At 44.5% G+C, this 22,135-nt stretch overlaps 1 protein-coding gene across 3 annotated transcripts in view; it reads left to right on the plus strand.

Moving 5' to 3' along the window:
• Positions 1-21,910, plus strand: part of COP1 (COP1 E3 ubiquitin ligase) — a 203,162-nt gene extending 181,252 nt beyond the window's left edge. Inside the window, exons 18-19 of one of the 3 annotated variants that reach the window (XM_040407024.1) lie at positions 20,252-20,296; positions 20,627-21,908. In XM_040407024.1, the coding sequence (XP_040262958.1) occupies positions 20,252-20,296; positions 20,627-20,644 (63 nt within the window). In that variant the 3' untranslated portion in view covers positions 20,645-21,908. Of the gene's footprint in view, positions 1-20,251; positions 20,297-20,626 lie in introns of all 3 variants that reach the window. The other 2 variants (XM_040407023.1, XM_040407025.1) reach the window with 2 other exon arrangements.
• Positions 21,911-22,135: the final 225 nt, after the last annotated feature.

The raw sequence follows: 22,135 nt of genomic DNA on the forward strand, positions 1-22,135 counted from the left end.
CCACCCATGTAGACTTGTAAGCTCATGGGACCCCGCTTCTTTAAATATGGATTCCCTTTCTGTTTTCTTTCCTCTTGTATCCAGTTACTCTACTTTGTTCAAGTTGAGAAATTTGCATTCCCTTGAAATATGCAAAAGGTGAAAAATGGAAGAAGTTATCTAATTATGCAAATCTCTAGCTTATATTGTTTTCCTTATCTTCAAGAAATTTGAGTGCTACACACTTCAGGGGGTCAGTTTTCCATTATTTCGCTAACATATGATCCATGGTAACCACCTTCCTGGTTGTATTTTATTCAGAGCCCATTTTACTAAGTATACAGGGCTTATAAGAGCCTTGGATGAGTATATGTACCGTATTTTTCGCTCCATAAGACGCACCTGGAAAATAAGAAAAATATATTTGTCATCAGTCACACTGCTATTTTCTCTCCACTTTTTTTTTTGGGGGGGGAGGAGAACGTCTTAAAGAATAACTGTCACATTTAGACCCTAATTTCAATTTTTATATATGTAGTTACTAATAACATGATATTCCATAATCCGTTACTATTAGACTGACTTACCCCATATTTAATAAGATTCAGCCCTTAGCAACCAGTCGGCATAAAACTGCAATTTCACTATTCAGTTAAGATGGCCGCCACTGCCCTCACCCTGAGGCTAATCCCACCTGCCCTCACTAGCCAGTAACAATAGCCCCCCCCAAAAGTGTCAGTAACCAGAGCCTCTCCCCCCTAAAGGGTTAATCTCCTGCAGCACAAAGGGGGTCCTCTTACCACATGTTACTTTCATTTATACACTGAGCAGACGGCAGATCTCCCTTCCCTGGTCTGCGCTGCTCCAACTCTGCATTCTCCAGCTCTGCTGAGTGAGGGAGCGTCTGCCAAGCGCAGGGACAGGGAGAAGTGCACACAGCCCAGGCACTGTTATCAGCTGCTGGGGAGGACCTGGCTTTAACCATTTACTTACAGTCCCTGGCTGTCAGTAATCTGACCTTGCACGCAGCCTTCTTCCGTCCTTCAACAGATAGACGGACCAGCCTAGAAACCATATTTAAGCAGAGGTAAAAGAAGTAGGCAGTACAGGGGACAAAAAATGTGGAATTAAGGGGTAATTGAATGCACAGTGAAAAGTTTAAATAAGGCCACCAAGGAGATATTAATCACCACAATCCAATACTCCAAAAAAAATAATAATAATACGACCGTTATCCTTTTAAGGAATGAAAAATGCAGTAAATTTATATATTTTTTATTTATTTTTTGCTTTCCTTCCATCACGTTCTTGAGAATCGTAGTTACAGCTGGTGTGCCAGAGGTCACAGACCACTTCTGTAGGGAAATAAATGGCGGCCTGTGTTTATCTGTGATGGCCTAGAATATACATTATTAAAAGTTAATATCCACAACAGACATTAAAAACGTGCTTTATCGGAGTTACAAATTATACCCTTGAATAGATGAAGCTTTTAGGCCAGCGCTGATTAACTTCTGACGAATGCCGCTGCATAATTGAATAGCCGTTCCTTGGTTAATGGTGTGATGATTTTTATAGTACAGGGTTGTCTACTAGCATTGGAGGCAGCCATGTGTGTGTGTGTGTGTATATGTGTATGTATATGTATGTGTGTATATATATATATATATATATATATATATATATATATATATATATAATATATATATATATATATACTGACACAGAAGTGAATACGTTTAAATACAGTAGAGCCTTTCAAGGTATAGCAAAATAATAAATTACATTAATAACGCATCCAGTTGCCCCAGTTCTGCGACGCAGTTATTGCCCTTGGGCTCTTTACAGGCGAAACATGCTAAATAATAGTGTTTCACTTGTAAAAGCCTCATGGACCCTTTTTTTTTGTTGTTCTGCTCAGAAAATCACTGCCTGTTGGCAGCAAATTGCATATGTTGCAGACGGACTAATTATTCTGGGTGGAAACAAACGATCGTAGTTGTGATCATTCATCCCCATACAGAGGAGAGGATCCTGATCATTCTCCTTGTGTATCAGCCTGTGTAATTAGGCTGTTAGGCAAGATGGCAACACTATTCACATTGAAAAGACTTTGTGCAGCCACACGGTCACATTTATTGGCCTTCAGGAGAGGGGGACTCCATCACTTCCTAAAGACTCTAATAGTTGGCCATGTCTCTAAGAGCTCATGCACACAACCATGACCAACCCAATGAGAACTGACCGTATCATAGTGATTCATTTAATATCTGATCATAGATCTTGTATCACAGTTCGATACAAGAAATCCGATACAAACTGACTGCATCATAAATGACTACGACACGGTCAGTTCAGGTTAGGGGAGCCACGGTAGGCCTGGAAGCTCTGTCCTTTTGTTTGCCAATCGCAGTCGCGTGCCTGAGCCCTAACCGTTAATTCCCACTCATTGTAGCTGCCGTAAAGCATGAACCCCCCTGCTGCAATGCCTATACAGATAATACAGGAAATTAGTGAGCCTCTAATATGGCCGTTACCAACAAATAAAAAAAAAGTTGCACAATGAAGACATGGGGGGGGGGGGGGGGGGGGGAATTTTCAAGGCCAGTTTTCTAAGATGGGGAAAGGTTGCATATCTAGGTGGCGTAAATGCCATTTCTAATGGCACATACCTCCCGAGATGTGCCAAAATGATTGATAGCAGGGTCAGGCTGGCCACAGAGGGTCCGCCAGTCGGCCCAAGCGCGGACAATAAAACGGGGGCCTTAAGGTCCTATATAGACAGAGGGTGGGCCCAAAGGACTTCAGTCGGACGCTCTTAATAGGCATGCACCTCGTGATAAATGTGACGTATCTGACTGAAGGACTACACTCCTCTCTTGATAATTCGGCCCCATTATTTCTCATCATACAGACTTTCATCAATTATTAATCTAGATTGTGAGCCCCACTGGGGACAGCGAGTGATGCTAATGCCCGTAAAGGGCTGCGGTGTAGGTCAGTGCTATATAAGTGAGTAATAACACTAAATTACAGCCTAAAAACACAGGAGGACAGCCTGGCAATTTTCCTGTGTCTCCCTTGTCCATCAATGAGCGGACCATAGGCTGTTGTATAACACTGTAATAATCCTTACTTATTTCACATCTGCAGTATATGGCAGCCTGTAGTCCGCCGATGGACGCGACGTGGGGAAATTCTCAAATTATCTGAGCTTTCTTCTCATGCTGATAAAAACTGAGATTGGAAGCTTGTATAATGCGGTGTATCGGGCTTCGACGACTCCAATAGTTAATGAGCCGTCACTGAGCCTAGATTACACTAGCTGGTCAATGATCTAATAGCAGTTTCTAGCGTTTTAAGCTTAGGAGTGAGATTCACGTAGCAACGCATTTAATACCATCTCCACAGGTGCAGGTAATTGACCCCCTTTACTAGATTTGTGCACGGTGTTCCAGGATGTGACGTAACGCGTTTCTTGAACCGCCCGGCCCCGAGTCATTTGGAACTGGCCTGTGGAATATAAGTCAGCGAGCGTCTTTCTCTACACGTGTTTGCTGCGCTGGCTGCCATGCTCCGCTAGGAACATGATGACCTGGAATCCAGATACACTGTGAAAGCTGAAAATCTCTCCCACAAAGCACCAACTAACAGCGTGTTCCTTGACAAGCCCTCAGCCCAATATTTGTTTTATTAAAAGAGTAAAAAAAAAAATCCTTGCCGGTGGTTCGGGAGAAGCAGTTTGTCTGTTCCTTCCAGATAAAATTTTCCCGCTGGGCTCCATGCGGAGGGAGAGCAGAGTACCAATGCACATGTTATTTTCTATATAGCTGTAAGTAAAGAACGAAGGCCTCATGCGACGCAACCGTGTATTTCATCCGTGTGTGATCTGCATTTTTTGGCAGCTATTACACCAACCTGTTTGTTTTTTATGGGGCTGTGCACACGTCCGTGTTTTTTGGAGATCCATGTGCCATTCTGCAAATTATAGAACATGTCCAATTCTGGTCCGGACGAGAATCGTCATTTCTATAGATGGAAGTGAGAAAAATGCGGAAGATATCTCATGTTGTGGGTCCATGGTTTGCGGCCCAAAATACAGGGAGGATTTATGCCAGTGGATCTGATCGTTTAAACCAATTTACATTTGATTATTCCTAAAATAATACGTGTGTTCATCAGATCGCAAAAGTGTTGATTGAGATGTCGTAGCTAGGGATGAGCGATCCCAAACTTTGCGAGTTCGGGTACCCGGACTTTTTCACAGAAGTTCGGGTAATTTTATTATTTTCCGTTATAACATGGTTATATCCGAAAATACTGTATTTCTTCGCCCTATCAGACGCAATTCCCGCCCCATAAGACGCAAAAGTGGGTCTTATGGGCGAATGCTGCTGTTTTTACCCTGATGCAATCACCGCCGACTGGCATGCTGCACAGTGCGGGCCGGCGTGTGTATCAGCGAGGAGGGGCTGGGGGCCGGCTTCTAGTTTTGTAATGGCAGCGGGGCCCGGTGCAGTAACTGTATTCTATTGCTTCGGGCCCTGCTCACTGTACTAATCGTATCTACTGTAACTGCAGGCAGGCAATGTTTAACTATAGATATGTTCGATCCAGCAGCCTGTGCTTACGATCATAGCAGGCAGGAGGCTGGGCGGGCACTGGCAGCGTACTTCCTACGTCACGTACCTGCTCCGCCCACTTTATGAATGAAGCAGGCGGCGCAGGCACGTGACGTAGTGAGTTACGCTGCCAGTGCCCGCCCGCCCTGCCTCCAGCCTATGATCGTAAGTACAGGCTGCTGAATCGAACATATCTATAGTTAAACATTGCCTGCAGTTACAGTAGATATGATTAGTACAGTGAGCGGGGCCCGGTGCAATAGAATACAGTGACTGCACTGGGCCCCCGCTTCCATTTAAAAACTAGTGTAGATGCCAGCCCCCACCCCCTGTATTGGGGGTCATTCACAGTGGCTGACACTGTTATGGGGGGGATCTTTGGATGTCAAATAGCATAAGATGCTATTTATCTGTCATCCACAGGTCCCCCACATAGCAGTGTCATGCCATCCGCCGACGCCCCCATAACAGTGCCATCCGCCGACGCCCCCATAACAGTGCCATCCGCCGACGCCCCCATAACAGTGCCATTCACAGGGTACCATTAGTTCAAAGCCCACCAAAAGCACACCTTTTGGTTCAATATTTTTTTTCTTATTTTCCTCCTCAAAAACCTAGGTGCGTCTTATGGGCCGGTGCGTCTTATAAGGTGAAAAATACTTTATTATTTTCCGTTTTAACATGGTTATAATCGGAAAACAATAGCATTCTTTAGACAGAATGCAAAACAATATGGCCATTTAGGGGTTAGAAAAAACCCCAAAACTCACCTGATCCACTTGATCGCGCTGCAGAAGCTTCTTCTATCTTCACTGCACAGGACCTGGGATGTGTGCCTAGACGTCACTGCGCGCTCCCATGTGGTGACGTCATCACACACATCGCAGCTCCTGGTCAGTGAAGATAGAAGAAGCTGCTGCAGCGCGATCAAGTGGATGAGGTGAAATTTTGGGGTTTTTCTAACCCCTAAATGGCCATATTGTTTTGCATTCTGTCTAAAGAATGCTATTGTTTTCCGATTATAACCATGTTAAAACGGAAAATAATAAAGTGAAGTTCGGGGTCCCCATTGACTTCAATGGGGTTCGGGTCCCGAACCTGAACTTTGACCTGAAGTTCAGGCGAACCCAAACTTCCACGGGTTTTGTCATCCCTAGTCGTAGCCTATTGAAAAAGAATTACATTAAGAAAATCTAGTGCAAGTAAAGATTTTTTATTTTCTTTTTCCTTTCACTGTATTTTCAAGCTTTCCCCCACTGTGTCTGGAGTGTAATTACTACCTAGCGGGCTCCCAGGTCTAAAGCATGATAAGCTGAAAGGTGGGTCTCTCCCCCCCCCCCCCCCCACAGGTTACCATCTGTGGGCAAATATTTCTGCTTAAAGCACAATTTGGATTTAAGGGATGAAAAAAATCTATTGAGAGCTGTGCAGCGCAGAGGGGAGTACAGCGGAGAAGGAGAAAAGCCATTACACACTCAGCTGGTGCAAGATATTTCTGGTCCAGCATTTTCCATTGTAAGGCTGGGGGCCTTAACACTGCCCTTGCTGAAAGGTACAGAGGTAGCAGAGCTGAATTTCCCATTGAACACTATGGGGATGCATCATTAGTTAAAAAGGCAGCCTTATTCCTCGTTCTGCCCTGAAGGCAGTAAACAAAACCTATATATACCATATAGAACGGTCAAACTTTTATCTGTACTCCTCAGGCACTTACATTGGACTCCCCTCTACTGCTGCCCTTTGCAGCTGGCATTGTAAATGTAGGCTGAGCTCTTCCTTTCCCTGGAGGTGTCCTGCAGGAATTCAAAAAGACGGCTTACACAGAAATCAATCCTGCCATGACCGAGAGGGGAAACAAACACATTCAACTCTGCTGCATTTGACAAACGTCCACTATGCCACCTGTGTGATCTGGATGCGCAGTAGTTAAAACCAGGCGCTTTTTCCTCTAGGTAGTGCCTGGCAGCCAGTCCAGGAAAGCAACCAGTGTGTAATGAGAAATGGAGAAGGTCGTTCCATGTTATGCCTCCTTAACCCAGAGGGGGGCCTTCAGTCAGTGCTTCCTAGTTTATCTGCAGATTGGGGGGGGAATTGGTGGCAAAATCTTTTTGCAGGCAGATCATATTGACAAGGTCATGTCCATATACAGTACGTATATACCCTAATATTAATGAATATGCTGTAATGAACGTAAAATATCATGAGTCGTCAATGTCGTGAAGGTTCCCTCTTCTGTGCTCCCACGAGGGTTTCACCCGTTGAATCTTGAAACTAGGTTTGTCAGAAAGCTGGGCGACGACCGGCGTGTTATCCATTTTGTTGGTTGCCAGCTATATAATTATTATCATTATTTGTTTTATATTCACTTTAGATCTTTGTGCAGTTCATTTTGCAGAGTGTGTGATGCTGTAAAGATACCAAGCTTTGAAAGTTGGATGACTAGGGGCAGGAGCTGCCGGAATGCTCATACCCAGGATAGTCGTAGTAGGGGGTCCATGCACACAACCGATCCGCATTTTTGGCGGCTCAGATGCGGATCCTTCCATTTCAGTATTGACACGCCGTGTGCTGTCCACATCTATATATTCCACAGCCCTGCAAAAAAACATAGAACATTTCCTATTCTTGTCCGTTTTGCAAACAAGAGTAGACATTTCTAACAAAGGGCAAAATGTGCAGGACCGCAAACCGGATACGGTCATGTGGAGGGACCTTAATGATGTGTCCTGCCTTGGGCTTGTCTAATTTCTTTTGGGAATCTTTTGGGAGAAGAATCGTACAAGAAAAGACATATTCACCTCTGCGCGCTCTCGGGGTGTGCTGCCTGATCCCGGCACGGCGGCTCCGTTCAGCACACAGGCTGCAGAACCGCTGCTCCCAAGCTCGTTGAATTGGCAGCATGTCAATATCAGAAAATGCTTTAGGCAGGATCACTGGTAATGACCTACATATTTGCAGAAAATTTGACTGAACGTAAACAGGGGGCTGAAGAAAGGCCATCTTCAAGTCCATTAACAGCTTTTGACCCTGGCGGTGTATAAAATATATAATCAACAATCAAGTCCTGTTTGTACTGACTGCTGGTGCACTTCTTTGGCGGTTTTGTGCTTTTGTTGTGCCACAGTACGGCATATTGCAAGTTTGGTCAGATTTGTATTTTTTTATTTTTTATAACATGGGTAATATTGTCAAAAGTGATGTTCACATTTCTGTTTAATCTCCGTTGGATGTATACAGCGGAAGTACTGCCAATGTATATCTCCTACATGAGCCTCTGACAATGAAACATTTTCATTGGGACTTATGGATATGTTTAGCATGTGTGGCGGGAGGTTCTTCAGTCCGCACGCTGAACGTAAAGTAAAAATGAAATGGGAACAGACAATTCGGCTAGTTTCCGGCAAAAATGCAGGACAGAATACCGCATCATGCTGCGCTGTTTTGTCCGACAGAATGATTGAAGCCTGACGAACTCCATTATAGTCGGTGGGGTCTGTCGCATGTCGTTGCTGTCTGGCATATGATGGAGCTGGCACTTGGACTTCTGTTTCCAGGTTGGAGAAAAGACGAAACAGTAAATATGCTGGAGATGTGAACCTAGTCTTGGGGCCCCATTCACGCTACTGTATTTTTGTTCCGGATGCAGACCCGTTAATTTCAATGGGTATGCAAAAGATGTGGACAGCACGCCGTGCGCTCTCTGCATCCGACATCTACTTGTCTCGTGTTAAAGACAAGGATAGGCTTTTTTAATCCAGGGCCTGCGGAAGGGGAAAATGTGGGATGCACATGGCTAGTGTCCGTAGTCTGCGGCCTGCAAAACGGACACGGTCGTGTGAATGGGGCGTTACTGTATAGACAGGAGTGTGCCCAGAAACGCTAGCAACCTATCCCGAGAATCTAGTTTCTGTAGCCAAAAGTATAACCATTGGTCCTTTTACTTCTCCAGGAGGGAGACATGTATGATTTCCAGGATCTGGTTTGTATGAACTACATATGCACTAAGCCTTACATGTGGTGTGTGTCTCCTTTCTGTAGTAAATAGACATGACCCATCAACCATGTCATACACGTAGAGCACCGAGACCCTGTAGTGGTCCTGGTTCATAACCTAATTGCAGGACATTCTATATACCTGTATTTAGATCCTCCCTGAGAACCCGTTTAAAGGTCTTGTCTGGCTTAGAACACCCATTTCCAATTATCCTATAAGGCTGTATTCACACAGTGCGGTTAAATCACGTTTTGCTGCCGAGATTACTACAAAACCCTAGGAAACTGAGTCATAGCGGCAGCCTTTCACAGTAATTGCAGCAATAAACCTTTTATTTCACCTCACCACGTTAAATATACTCTTATGGAATTTCAGTTTAGTAGAGGCAGCCCTAAGAAGTAACTTCTATGAGAGAATAGTTACCAAGGGTCTCTCTCTTTCTCTCTCTCCCTCTGGAGAAATCTTAAAGGTTGTATGTTTAGTGTAGGCCAGGGATCAGCAACCTCCTGCACCCCAGCTGTGGTGAAACTACAAGTCCCAGCAGGCACAGTTGCTTGAACGTTCTCAAAATTCCTGCACAAGTGAAGGGAGCATGCTGGGAGTTGTAGTTTCGCAACAGCTGGAGTGCCGAAGGTTGCTGACCCCCGGCGTTACACCATCAATGTCTGGTTAGTAGGAGTCCAATCTGTGGATTCCCCGCAGGTCAGAAGAATGAAGGGTGAATAGGTCTTCAATATTTAAAGGCTATGGACACCTTTTGGGGGGGTGTTTTTTTTTTTTTTTTTTCAACTTAAAATATTATTATTTTTTTTCCAATTTATAGTAGGGTAAAATTCAACCTGTTTTCTTTGAATCCCATCATCTGACAGCTCATGTGTAACTCTGATCTCCTGAACTCATAACCACTTATTAAAGCCGTATTGATAAGAATTGAGCTGAGTGTTTGAGATCGGGAAATTAGAGATGATAGCGGAGCTACACATGAGCCGTCAAAACGATGAAATTCAAAGAAAACAGACTGACAGCTGCAAAAAGACAGATTTTTTTTTTATATTTTTTATAAAATGCTATCAATTGTCCCAAAGGTATGCATAGCCTAAAGCCAATGCCTATGTGGTAGAACCCCTCTCACTTTGATTAAAAGTGATTTCCAGTAATTGATGGATTATGCTCAGGATAGGCCATCGATATCTGATCGGCGGGGTCCCACACCCCACACCCCCGCCAATCTGTTCTGCAGTAGGTCCATTGCTGAAACTTCACTGGGTCATCCATTGTATACTGGACAGAGCTGGTTACTGCAGTGCCGCTCCCAGTAAGGTGAATGGGAGCAGGATTGCCATAACTAGATCCGTCCACTACAGAATGGACAGAGCTGAGTAGTTCTGGAGCTCCTGCAGAACAGCGGGGGTGTCGGACCCCTGACTATCAGATGTTGTTGAGCTATACGGAATATGTGTATACAGTATATACTGACTGAATACCTTGGTATAAGGCCAGACTGGATTCCCTGGTTATGGTGCAGGAAACACGTTTTGTCTGTTGATTTCTAATTTACCGTCCTGCTGAATTAGGCTACTTTCACATATGCGTTTCCGTTTTTGGGATCTCAAAACCCATCAGTTTTGAATAATACAACTGGTTGCGTCCATTCAGAACGGATCTGGTTATATTATAGTGAAAATGAAGGAACCGGATCCAGCACTAAAACCATTTAGTCAATGGGCGCCGGTCTGTTTTTTTTATCGTGTCCGAATAAACGGATCCATCACCATTGACTTACATTTTTTTCGTGTCGGATCCGGCTTCTTCAGTTTCCCATGCCGCACACAAAAATGCTGCTAGCAGCGGTTTTGTGTTCGGCATGGGAACGCAGCAAACAGGAACGGAGTATATTCTGGTGCAGTCCGTTCTAGTTTGTTCAGTTTTCTTCTCAAAATGAATGGAGACAAACTGAAGCGTTGTGCTGCGGTTTTGAGATCCTGTGCTGGATCTCAAAACCGGAAAGGAAAACGCAGATGTGAAAGTAGCTTTACCAGTCCCATAGCTGCCAGGAAAATGCCCCCTTTAAGGCCTCTTGCCCCATGGGATGTGTGCTCCCCGTGGTCGTACTGCAATGCACAAACACCGACCGTGGGGCAGCAGATCGCGGACCCATTCACTTTAATAGGTCCGCGATCCGACCATTCAGCAAAAAGATAGGACCTGTTCTATCTTTTTGCGGAACGGAAGTACGGGACAAAACCTCACAGAAGCACTCTGTAGGGCTCCCGTAGGATTCCGTTCCGTGTTTCCATTCCGCATCTCCGGATTTGCGGACCCATTCAAGTGAGTGGGTCCGCATCCGTGATGCGGAATGCCCACGGAACGGCGCCCATGTATTGCGGATCCGCAAATACGGTCCTCAATGCGGCCACGGAGCGCACACGTTCGTGTGAAAGAGGCCTAAGAATTCCTTGCTGTATTGTAAGACGCCATTCTCGTCAGGAGATCATACCAGTCTTTCATGTCATTGTAATAGAAAGCTGAATTGTTGATTCAATAAACGTCTCTCCGGATCTATATAATACCATTTTGCGCTGGCATCTTCAGCTATCAGGTTGCCGTAAAATAAACTGTCAAACGAAACATTTTAAGGAAATGAAATCCATGTTCTTTGAAATGTAAAGCACACAAGGCAATTTCAGTCCGACTTCAAATAATATAACCATGTTCGCTGAATGCGAGATTAATACCGCACTTCTATAGGACTATGAATTACAAGCGCACGGAGGTCACCCTTGTTTTTTTATTTTATTTTATATTGAAGAAAACCGCTTCTTCGTAATGTTGGCGGTCTGCATGGAAAATGCTAAATGAGGGGAAAAAAATGCGCAGAGAAAGTCTTTCATCTTAAGGTCCTGAAATAAGGCAAAAGTAAATAGCGCCGTTTGATATGATAGTCTTGCATGGGAAATTCATTTTTGGCTACCAGGGATTCTGGAGCTTTGTAGGTCTTCAAAACTTGTAGAGCAACTACTTCCGAGGTGTACGCTTTGTATGTCAGGATTAGCGGAGCAATAAAGCTACCTGCTTGTGTTGTGGATTATGGACATTTTTCTCCGCCCGCATTATCACGTGGAGAAAAAAAAATCCGTAATATAGTACCAGTAAAGTGTATGATATCAGACAAATGTGTACACTTTTGCTTTTTTATTCCATGCGGAAATTGACCTGCCGTGCGGCTTTTGAAATCTGCAGCATGTCAGTTCTTTGTGCGGATTTCACCCTCTTCAATGCAAGGGGGAGATCTGCGGCCAAACCACATTAGATCCACACCAAAAAAACAGCGTTTTTGGTGTGGAAACGCGCAAAAATTTGTGTGGAATTTCTGCAAGACAAACCCGCACCTGTGTGCAAGTAGCCGAAGAAAGCCACCAATATCAAACCTTCTCTTCTCACATAATGTGCTTAGTGTAGGCATCTATCTCCACTTCATGGCCACTTCGTTGAGTGTAAGTTAAGACAAGCGGCAGAAGTCAAGTAGTGATCCAGTGGTGTCTCTTGGTGTCTTTTTGTAAATGTCCTCCGGCTGGTTGGCATGCATTGTTGTGACAGGAACTCTTAGATGTTCTTAGGTAATGCTGATACGGTCTTGATGCTTTGACAACCTCCAATGAGGACAATCGTGTCCATTCCAGAAACTAAACCCCCATATGTTTTATTGTTTTCTTGGTGACATATCCCTTTATTGTAATGGGTAATGAATATGTGACCGTAGACCTCGCCTCCTACTGCTATGACTGCTTATAAGATATCTGCATATCATTAGGGCATGCCATAAAGTTATGATCAAGGTGGTCCAACCTCGCGAGAATTAAAGGGCTTCTGTCACCCCACTAAACTCATTTTATTTTTTTTCGTGTACTTATAATCCCTATCCGGCGATATATCTATACATTATGTTACATGTGCTCTTGGCAGCTGAAGGCATCTGTGTTGGTCCCATGTTCCTATGTGCCCGCATTGTTAAGAAAAATGCTGTTTTATTATATGCAAATGAGCCTCTAGGAGCAACGGGGGCGTTACCATTACACCTAGAGGATCAGCTCTCTTTGCAACTGCTGTAACAGGTCAGCCAGTGTCATAGGGACAAATCTGCTGACAGATGCACTTTAAACCAGGCACAATGTCTTGTAGGACTAGCTCAGCTGAATGTAATGACACCTTCCACTTAGTTAGCTGTTGCTTCATTCTGGAGAAAAAGTACTTTTAATCCATATGCAAATGAACAGTTAAGTGCACCGAGGGTGGGTCCAAGTCACTGTGTACCCTTCTTCTGCCAGTCCCTCCCTCTCCTTCCTGATTGACAAGCCCAGGTTCCTGCATAGTCCTCTTGCTTGGCCCGGTCAATGAAGAAGGAGAGGGAGGGGCTGGCAGGAGGAGTAAGGGTGCACAGAGTGGTTTGGTCCAGCCCTTGGTGCACAGAGTGGTTTGGACCCACCCTCGGTGCACTTAACTGCTCATTTGCATATATATTAAAAGTACTTTTTCTCCAGAATGAAGCAACAGCTCACTAAGTGGAAGGTGTTGTTTCATTCAGCCGAGATAGCCCTACAAGACATTGGGGGACATTTATCAAGACTGGTGTTCCCATATGGCCGTCTTGATCCCCTTCGCTGAAATAAGATGTGCCTAATTTAAGACGCAAATGCCTCTTAATAAATTAGTTGCATCTCTGGCACTCCGGGCGCCAAAAACGCGAACTAAAGCTTATGTTAGTTTCTGGTGCAAGTTATAGTAAATCAGGCGGCCCCGCCCCCTCCTGATAAGCCCCACCCCTTTTCTTGACACTTTTTAGAAAAGTGTTGAAGCTGAAAAAGTCACAAATAATGGCGCGCACCCTTATTTGTGACTTTAACAGATGTAAAAGCTTTAGTAAATGTCCCCCATTGTGCCTGTTGTAGTGAATTTCCTGGGGACAGGTTCCCTTTAAGACACATTATCTGATTCCTCTAAAAGCAGAGTCTGGACGCCGTCGCTGTAGCCTTTCCCTGATGGATGCAACGTGTACGGTATATTCAGTGCTAAAATTACAAGAGCCTTCACAATAGAGCGCATTATCCTCTCAACAATGCACCTCCGCTTCCTCCTTGATTTGCAGTCGCCAATAATGGAGAGCGCACGTCCTTGGCAGCTAAGTGGTTAAGTGCTGCACCTCCTGCCATATTGCATTTGAGGGGAAAGAAGCGAAGTCAAAGCCGAAAACAAGCAGGGCTGGCATGAAAAATGGTATAGCAGCACTAGTGCACCACGTGGGAGTGAAGTGGATAGCAAAGAAGTAATAGTGTTGCCCGATTTTTTTTTTATTTTTTTTTTTTTTTTTTTTATAGTGTAAATCGGCAATTTTTTTTATTTACCCTAAATCGACATTTATTTAAGAATGGCTCGTGTCAAAAGCAATTGGCGGTTCTGACTCTTCAGAGGTTTCCTCAGCATCAACCTAAAGCGTGAGAAGTGTGCCCCCTGCGGCCCGTTCTTCCAATAACTTGCCGTCGCATTTGCTTAAATGGCATGTAACGAGCAAGGTCTTCGCCCACTCTGTGACATCACATCATTATATCTTGTAATTGCTTGCACAGCCTCGCTCGAGCCTCGGCGTTCGCATTTCGGCAAAATTACAAGAGCCTTCACAATAGAGCGCATTATCCTCTCACAATGCGCCTCCGCTCCCTCTTTCATTTGCAGTCACGAATAATGGAGCACGCGCACGTCCTCGGCAGCTTCGTGGTTAAGTGCTGCACCTCCTGCCATATTGCATTTGAGTGCAAGCACATAACCTCTTGATTACCTCCCAGGGATTCAGTCCATTAATATGGCTGCTTTCCCTTTTATATTTTATCTTTTTATTAGAGCTGTGGTCTCCACGTTTAGTTTTATTTACAAGGCCGCCACCATCGCTTCATCTGTGTGCATTTTACAGCCTGCCATGAGATGCATCAGAATATTACAGACAATGGAAGCCGTAATCTTTCATGATCAGGGGCAATGCCGGGCCTCATAACAATGGTCGGCAGGAGGGGGACTGAGCTCATACGCAATCTCCGTACCAGAAAACCACTAATATCCCTTGTATGTCATGCAGGGGAGTGGAGTTTAAAGGGGTTCTCCTATAATTAATGTAAAAAATAAAAATCAGACATCATATGGAACATGACAATCTCTTTCTAACAAAGCTAGAACCAGCCCTGTACCTCGCATGGATCCAGAGATCTCCACATTCATTGCTCTGCTATATTTATATCAAGCTGGCAGCTGGAGGGGCATGTCCTTAATGCCGGAGGTCAGCGGGCGAGTCCTTTTTGCAGTGGCTGTCTCCCAGTCACAGCTCAGGAGGCAATTGAAGGATGGAACTGAGCATGGGTGTCCACCTCAGCAAGGTGGACAGAGAAATAAGAAAAGGAGCAAACAGCAGGTGGCGCTATAAACAGGGCTGTCTGTAGATAAATGGTCCGACTCCAACTCCGACGACTCCGTTTTTGGTACTTCCGACTCCGACTCCTCTGTATTTAATATGCGAATGTATTTTATACAATCCTTGAAGGAAAGAAAGGCAACATACATGTCATTACCACAGAACTACTGGCCAGGAAGCTGCTGCCTTCTCCTTTGTGTGCTGATCTTCTGCTGAACATCGGGCAGTGGGGGGGGGGGGGGGGATCCAGGACGGGGCATTTATTGTAAAACATGATTTTCCTAGTAGAATCTCATAGTCATGTTTAAAGTTTAAGCTACAATCTGAGTTTACACATTTCTATAGCCTTAGCTGAATGACAGCAGTTTTCTAATGGTTTGCAGCTTCAGTCTTGAGCTATTGACCATCCATTCCCTTCACTTATACAAGTGTCTCTAGTCCTGCAAAAAAACATATTTACTTAATCCGTTATCAGTGAGAGGCTAGGTTAACCATCGGCGTTGCGTTCCCTGTAACAGCGGAACACAACACAATGGAAAGTATAAGTATTGCCGCTCCTTAACTGTGCGTTGCGTGCCATATAGTGAAGCATGTGAAAAGCTTCTTCATGGTCACTTAACGTGTTCATTTGCGGTAACATGACGCACTGCATGCATTGGCCTTTATTCTTACAGTAAAGAAGTACCGTATTTTTCGCAAAAGTGGGGGAAAAATAGCAGTGCGTCTTATGGGGGGGTGAATGCTGCGACTGTCCGGTGAATAGGCTGAGAGGGAGGAGGGGCTGGGGGCCAGCATCTGTTTCTGTAATGGCAGCGGGGCCCGGTGCAGTCACTGTATTCTACTACACCGGGCCCCGCTCACTGTAGTATACAGTAATCATATCTAACTTGTGGGTATTGTTAAAGTATTCCAATTATCTTAAATCTAGTGCTGTACTACTTACTACTAACTTCTTGGCAGTCAGGAGGCCGGGTGGGCGCTCGTAGCGTGGCTCACTACGTCACGCGCCTGCACCGCCTACTTTATGAGTGAAGCAGGCATCGGGCCCGCTGCCATTACAGAAACAGATGCCGGCCCCCATTCACTACACAGGGACACTGTTATGGGGCGGATCTGTGGATGACACATAAGATAAGATGCTATATATGTCATCCACAGATGCCACCACAATGATCCTCCATAACAGTGCCACCCACAGATGCCCCCATAACAGTGCCACCCACAGATGCCCCCATAACAGTGCCACCCACAGATGCCCCCATAACAGTGCCACCCACAGATGCCCCCATAACTGTGCCACCCACAGACCACCATTAGTTCAAAACCCACCAAAAGCACACCTTTTTGGTTCAAAATATTTTTTTTCTTATTTTCCTCCTCAAAAACCTAGGTGCCTCTTATGGGCAGGTGCGTCTTATAGGGCGAAAAATACGGTAATTAAACTTTTTTTATTGCTTTTTTTTATTCCAATTTAAATCTAGTCTGAGTCGGTTCATTTTTTGCCGACTCCGACTCCAGTTACCAAAAATTGCCTCCGACTCCACAGCCCTGGCTATAAAGCCAGATTTCAGTGAATAACTCTGTGGCTATACTACATTTTAGTTACATGAAGTTAAAGTATTCAGGACCAGGTACTGGTTTGTAAACTGAAGAGTATTTTTTGTGGGACAACCCCTTTTAATGCTTTAGCTTTGTTGTGTGCTTTTGCAGTTTTACTGTAATGTTTTTGTTTTAGTTTTTTCATTAATCTTTGTCTTTTGGGGACTTTTTGTGCGGCGGTTTAATTAGAAATACCTCCCTTTCAACAACATTTCAGATTTAAAGAGTCTTTGTATCTCATCTTGGGGCTCACGAGAATAAAGCGGTCCTAACGCACTCAAGCTATTGCCTCTTGGTCAGGGATTTTGTACCACAGCTTGGCAGTACATATAAGGGTCAGGGTAACGCCCGACCTTGTACTGAAAGTATGGGACCCCTTTTATCCATAGCACCCCCATCTCAGTATTACTGAGGTTCACATCAAAATTAAAGATTTTGTCTAATGGCATTAATATGCTTATATTTTATGCTTATTAACATATATATTTTAAGCTTATTGCTTTCTAGCTACGAGAGGAGACTGCTGCTATTACATGCAGCATGGGGAGGAGCGATAGCTTTGCCATCACTCGTCCCCTTGCTGTCTAGTGGTTTGCTGGCGGCAGATCATAAATAGACAGCACGATCTGCTGCCAGCAAGCGCTTAAAAATTTGAATCGCCCGATGAACAAGCGTTTGCTATTTCATTGGGCAATCAGCGGCAGTATTACACTGCAAGATGACCGCTAACGAGCATTCATGCAAACACTAGCAATTATCGGCCTAAAAAATCGGCCATTGTAATACAGCCTTAATAATGGTACCAGCTGAGTAAATCTCAAACACACTGTGCGGAAATTGCTGACCTATCCTCAGGATACGTCGTCAATATCAGATCAGCGGGGGTCCGATACCCAGCACCCCCGCCAATCGGCTGTTTGAAGAGGAGACAGCGCTCATTACACTATGGGTCATCTCCTCTGGAGCAGCGGCGTAGTGTCATTGCAGGTACTTGCTCTATTCAAATGAACGGAGCGAGCGCTCGTCATTACACTAAAGGGGTTGTGCAGGCAGTATATATTGATGACCTATCCTCAGGATAGGTTATCGATGTCTGATCAGCATGGTGTCCAACACCCAGCACCCACTGCCAGTCAAAAAGTGGCTTAAAAAATTAAAGAAATCCTGCTCAGATCTGCAATTGTTCCCGTTCGGACATTTCTCATTTCCCCCGCCTTAGGCAGCGATTTGTTTCAGATTTTGAGGCATTCTGACCTTTTGGAGGCCATGTCCTGGTGATAGAAGGACCCGCACCTGTCTGACATTGGTGGCATATGCTAGAGATATGCCACCAATATCTCATATGACACAACCCCTTTAATACCCCCTTTAAACTCTGCTGAAAACCTAATTTGTATTAATGTCCTATTCTTTTGCATATATTATTTTACAGTAAAGCAATAGAATCCGCAAGAAGCACATTATGGGAAATCACTGAGGACTTTAGCATTTACTCTGATCCCTCGTAAAGTTGCACACAAAGCCAAAATTCAATCTTCCCCTGTGATCTCTTACATAGAGGTTGATAGAAACCGTTTAGTTGAAAGCTCAGTCCCGCTACCAACAGTGGGGGGTATTTTTTGCATCTGTGTTCTACCATTATAGAGTCAATGGGTTTTGCAGGGCGTTGCTGCTTTTATGATCACAGAAAGATCAAACCACAAGGAGGTTAAAAGATTCTTGTCGGATCAATGCTGCGGTTCATCGTGAAAGGGAGAGGACATGACTGCTGGAATTTCAGCTCGAATTCAGTTTTGGAGCCTTGAGAAGAAATGACGAGCGTTCATTCAATGCAGAAAGTGGGACATTACCTGTGTGTGGTGATCAGCGAGTGACCCGGAATGACTACCGCCATCTATAGTGTAATGAAACTGTCCTGTCTGATGGCAGCTCGGCAGTGTCCTTTGGTTTCTGGATGATGTTTACTTCTCCGGTGACTGGTGGAGGTGCGGAAGTTGTGGTCTTTGCCCTTGTACGTTTATTCACATGTGTTAATGGGATTGTCTATATTACGTTAACGTATGCGCAGTCGGGTAAAGCTGCGTCTTATTAGGCTAGCATTGAAATTAATTCTATACGGTTTTAGGCTGCTACTTGAGGATATAATGCAGCAAGGGAAATGTGTAGAAGGACAAGATTGAATGGGGTCTCCCTATATTTATAGCATACAACCTACTTTTTATTTAGGGTTTGTCTGACCACCTCTACCAAGTTTTGTCCACTGCTCCTAAAATGTATGCTCTTCTCTTGAAGGGGTTGACTGGGTGTTTAATACTGATGACCAGTCCTCGGGATAGGTCATCCGTATCTGATCAGTGGGGGGTCCAACACCCGGCACCACCGCCGATCAGCTGTTTGGCGAGGCTGCGACGCTCGCAGGCACCATATGACATCACATTCATTGGTTACATGGACTAGACTCGCCTGAGTCCCACCCCATTCAAGTGAATGGGGCTGAGCTGCGATACCAAACACAGCCACTATGCAATGGACGGCGCTGTGCTTGGAAAGTCGCAAGGAGGTCGCGGCACTGACTGGAGCTCTGGGTGAGGGCCACGGCCTCCTCAAACAACTGATCGCCAAGGGTGCCAGGTGTCAGAACCTCACCAACCTGATGATAATGACCTATCCTGAGGATGTCATAAGTTAAACGCTTGGAAATAAAACCCTTTAAAACACCCTAGCTTTGTACTGTTCTGCTCAGAGTCTCCTTGCAGTCCACATCTACCTGTATTTAGTAATTCTTTTGGAGGGGAGGGGTGTGATCTTCTTCTTTTCCTTAAAATTTTATTTCTGAGATTTGTAAGTATTTTCCTTTTGAAAGTGTACTAATGGCCTACAGGTCTCAAGTTACAGCCTGTATTCACTATTCTGCATTCTCCCTGGATTTCCTGCTGTATCAGCATCTGCACAGACCTTTCTCTGATATTTTAGTTTTGGGACCTAGTAGTCTTTGCACCGTGCTCTGTAGAACCATAGGCCTCATGCACATGACCGTTTTCATTGCAAACCGCAGATCCGCAAAATACAGATGTGCGCCGTGTGCATGCCGCATTTTGTTGCAGACCCTTTGTAGGTAATAGAACATGTTCTATCTCTTATTGCGAAACGGACACACAGATCCGGACATGGACACAGCGGTATGCCACCAATGTGCAAGATGAGGCAGCCCTTTTAAATTGTAATGCAATGCACATTGGGGAATCCATGACCAAAATCACAGCGTTGTTGCGTAGAGTATATTAGAAAGCTAGAGCTGGTTCTATCTTAATTAAGATCTAATCCTATACTTCTGGACAACCCCTTAAATATTTAATTTTACATCCTCGTTTCCATTCTCTTGTGTACCACCAAAGCCAGCAAGACGCGTTCTCACTTTTATGTGAGATAGCATATAAATGTTAACCGAGGATTTCTTTAAAACCCGCTGCTTCTCCTTCTGCTTCAAGCAGCATCCACGAGTTGAAGGTCGCAGTGTAACATTTTTCCTAAAGTAGATTTTGATCATCTTTTAGAATAGATGCTTTTGATTGACACATGGATAATAATTTTTTCTTTTCGCAGGAGTCCAATGTTCTTATTGCTGCTAACAGCCAGGGCACAATCAAGGTAAGTTGTACCACTCACCTTATACAGGCCATTTCTGGGTCCGTGTGATGATGGACTTCTGTTGAATATCTTGCTAGAAGTTGAGGACCATCGAGTCATTGGATTCTCACTTCACCAGACACCTTCCTAGGACTCGTTTTCTCTTACCTCCTTGTTATACAGATCAGTTAATGTTCCTGAAATTATAGCTTTATCTCTATTTGGTGGTGGTACTTCAGCTGTCGCCCACATTGGCAGGATGACATATTACCCACAGATGGATCTTGTTAGAAAACACATATTCCTTACAGTTGCAAAAGCAGTAATGTTGTGCTTTCATTTTCCATTCAGGTACTGGAGCTGGTATGAAACATAGACATCTGGTTCACAAGTGAAGAGGTCTTCAAGTTCTCTTGTTCTAAGGCAGGATCTCCACCTGCAGAAAACTCTAAAACTCTCTTCCTGATGGAGACTCTCAAAGCATTACGTCACATGTCACTTCTGGACTCTCGTGAGACATTTCGATGGGCAGGACAAGAGTGGGAATGCACATAAATGGACTCAACAGTTTATGCCGCCATCCCCGGGCACTCAAGAATTCTCCCGCCCTCATAACTGTGTACTTTTTCTCTTCTGGTGCTGCTTTATACCTTAGTAATTGGGGGGCCTGTATCCTGTTGCTTTGTTCGGTTCCTACCAACACTGAGGACATAACCTGAAAGGTAGAGAAAGGCTTCATTTTTATCATAGGGGAAGCTATTAAAAACATCACACAAAAAAAGTCCCAAAAACCTAAAAATAAAGATTTAAATATTTCTAAGGACAAATTGCTGTCTGATTATACTGTCATTTTTATTTCTGTATATTAAAACCTAAGCTTCCCCTCTGCGGTACATGTAAAGATGGGGCTACAGACAGCATCACGTTCTACAGCTGCACAGTTTACAGACAACTACTTCACTAGACACCGACGAGCAAGCTGTATGTATCTCTGACCTAACTTCCGATTGACAGCCTGTATTATAGCCAAAAGTGGTATACAGAATGTTACTGGTAGCTGCTAAAACGTGTCCATGCTCTGTCAACAGACACACCGCTATAATGCTCAAATATGTGAACTGAAAGTCATCAAATGGGTTTTCCAGAGTTAAAAACAAATCCATCATTAACATCAGCCGTGGTCTTAGAGCGCGCCATTTGTTATTTTTGGCTTTCATAAGGTATGGCACAAAATAGTCATAAGAAAAGATGCTCTGGTATTGTTATTCCATGGGGAATACAAGTAGTTACTAAGACAGACATGTCACGAGAGGGGACAGGTCCTCTATAAGCAGTAAGTGAGTATTCGATTGTTGACGTTGATGCTCAGAGTAACTTTGAAAAGAACCACAAGACTGGGCTAGACAACTGGGCATAGCATTTCCAAAGCAGCAGGTCTTGTAGAGGTGTTCCCAGTATTGCAGTCTTTAGTACTGTACTTGCCAAATGTGGTCAAAGGAACAGCAACAGGGTTACGGGTGCCAGAGGCTCATTGATTGCACATTGGACACTAAGGCTTGCCTCTTATGGTCCAGACCCACAGAAGAGCTGTTGAGCACATATTGCTGAAAAAGTCAATCCAAAGCACATTGGACGCTAAGGCTGGGTGAACAGCGTGTCGGATCCATCCTGCCGCTAGTTCACGTGTGCCACCAGACTGCCGCTCCGTCCCTATTGACTGATGGTTGCGGGGGCGGAGTTGCGGCTCCGAAGCGCACGGCGAGAGGCAGCTGGACTAAAAGTACTGCATGCAGTACTTTTAGTCCGGCTGCTTCTCGCCATGCGCTGCCGTGCCGCCGCCAGAACTCCGCCCCCATTATA

Source organism: Bufo bufo, chromosome 9 (assembly GCF_905171765.1).
Source record: "Bufo bufo chromosome 9, aBufBuf1.1, whole genome shotgun sequence".
In the NCBI taxonomy this organism is placed as follows: domain Eukaryota; kingdom Metazoa; phylum Chordata; class Amphibia; order Anura; family Bufonidae; genus Bufo; species Bufo bufo.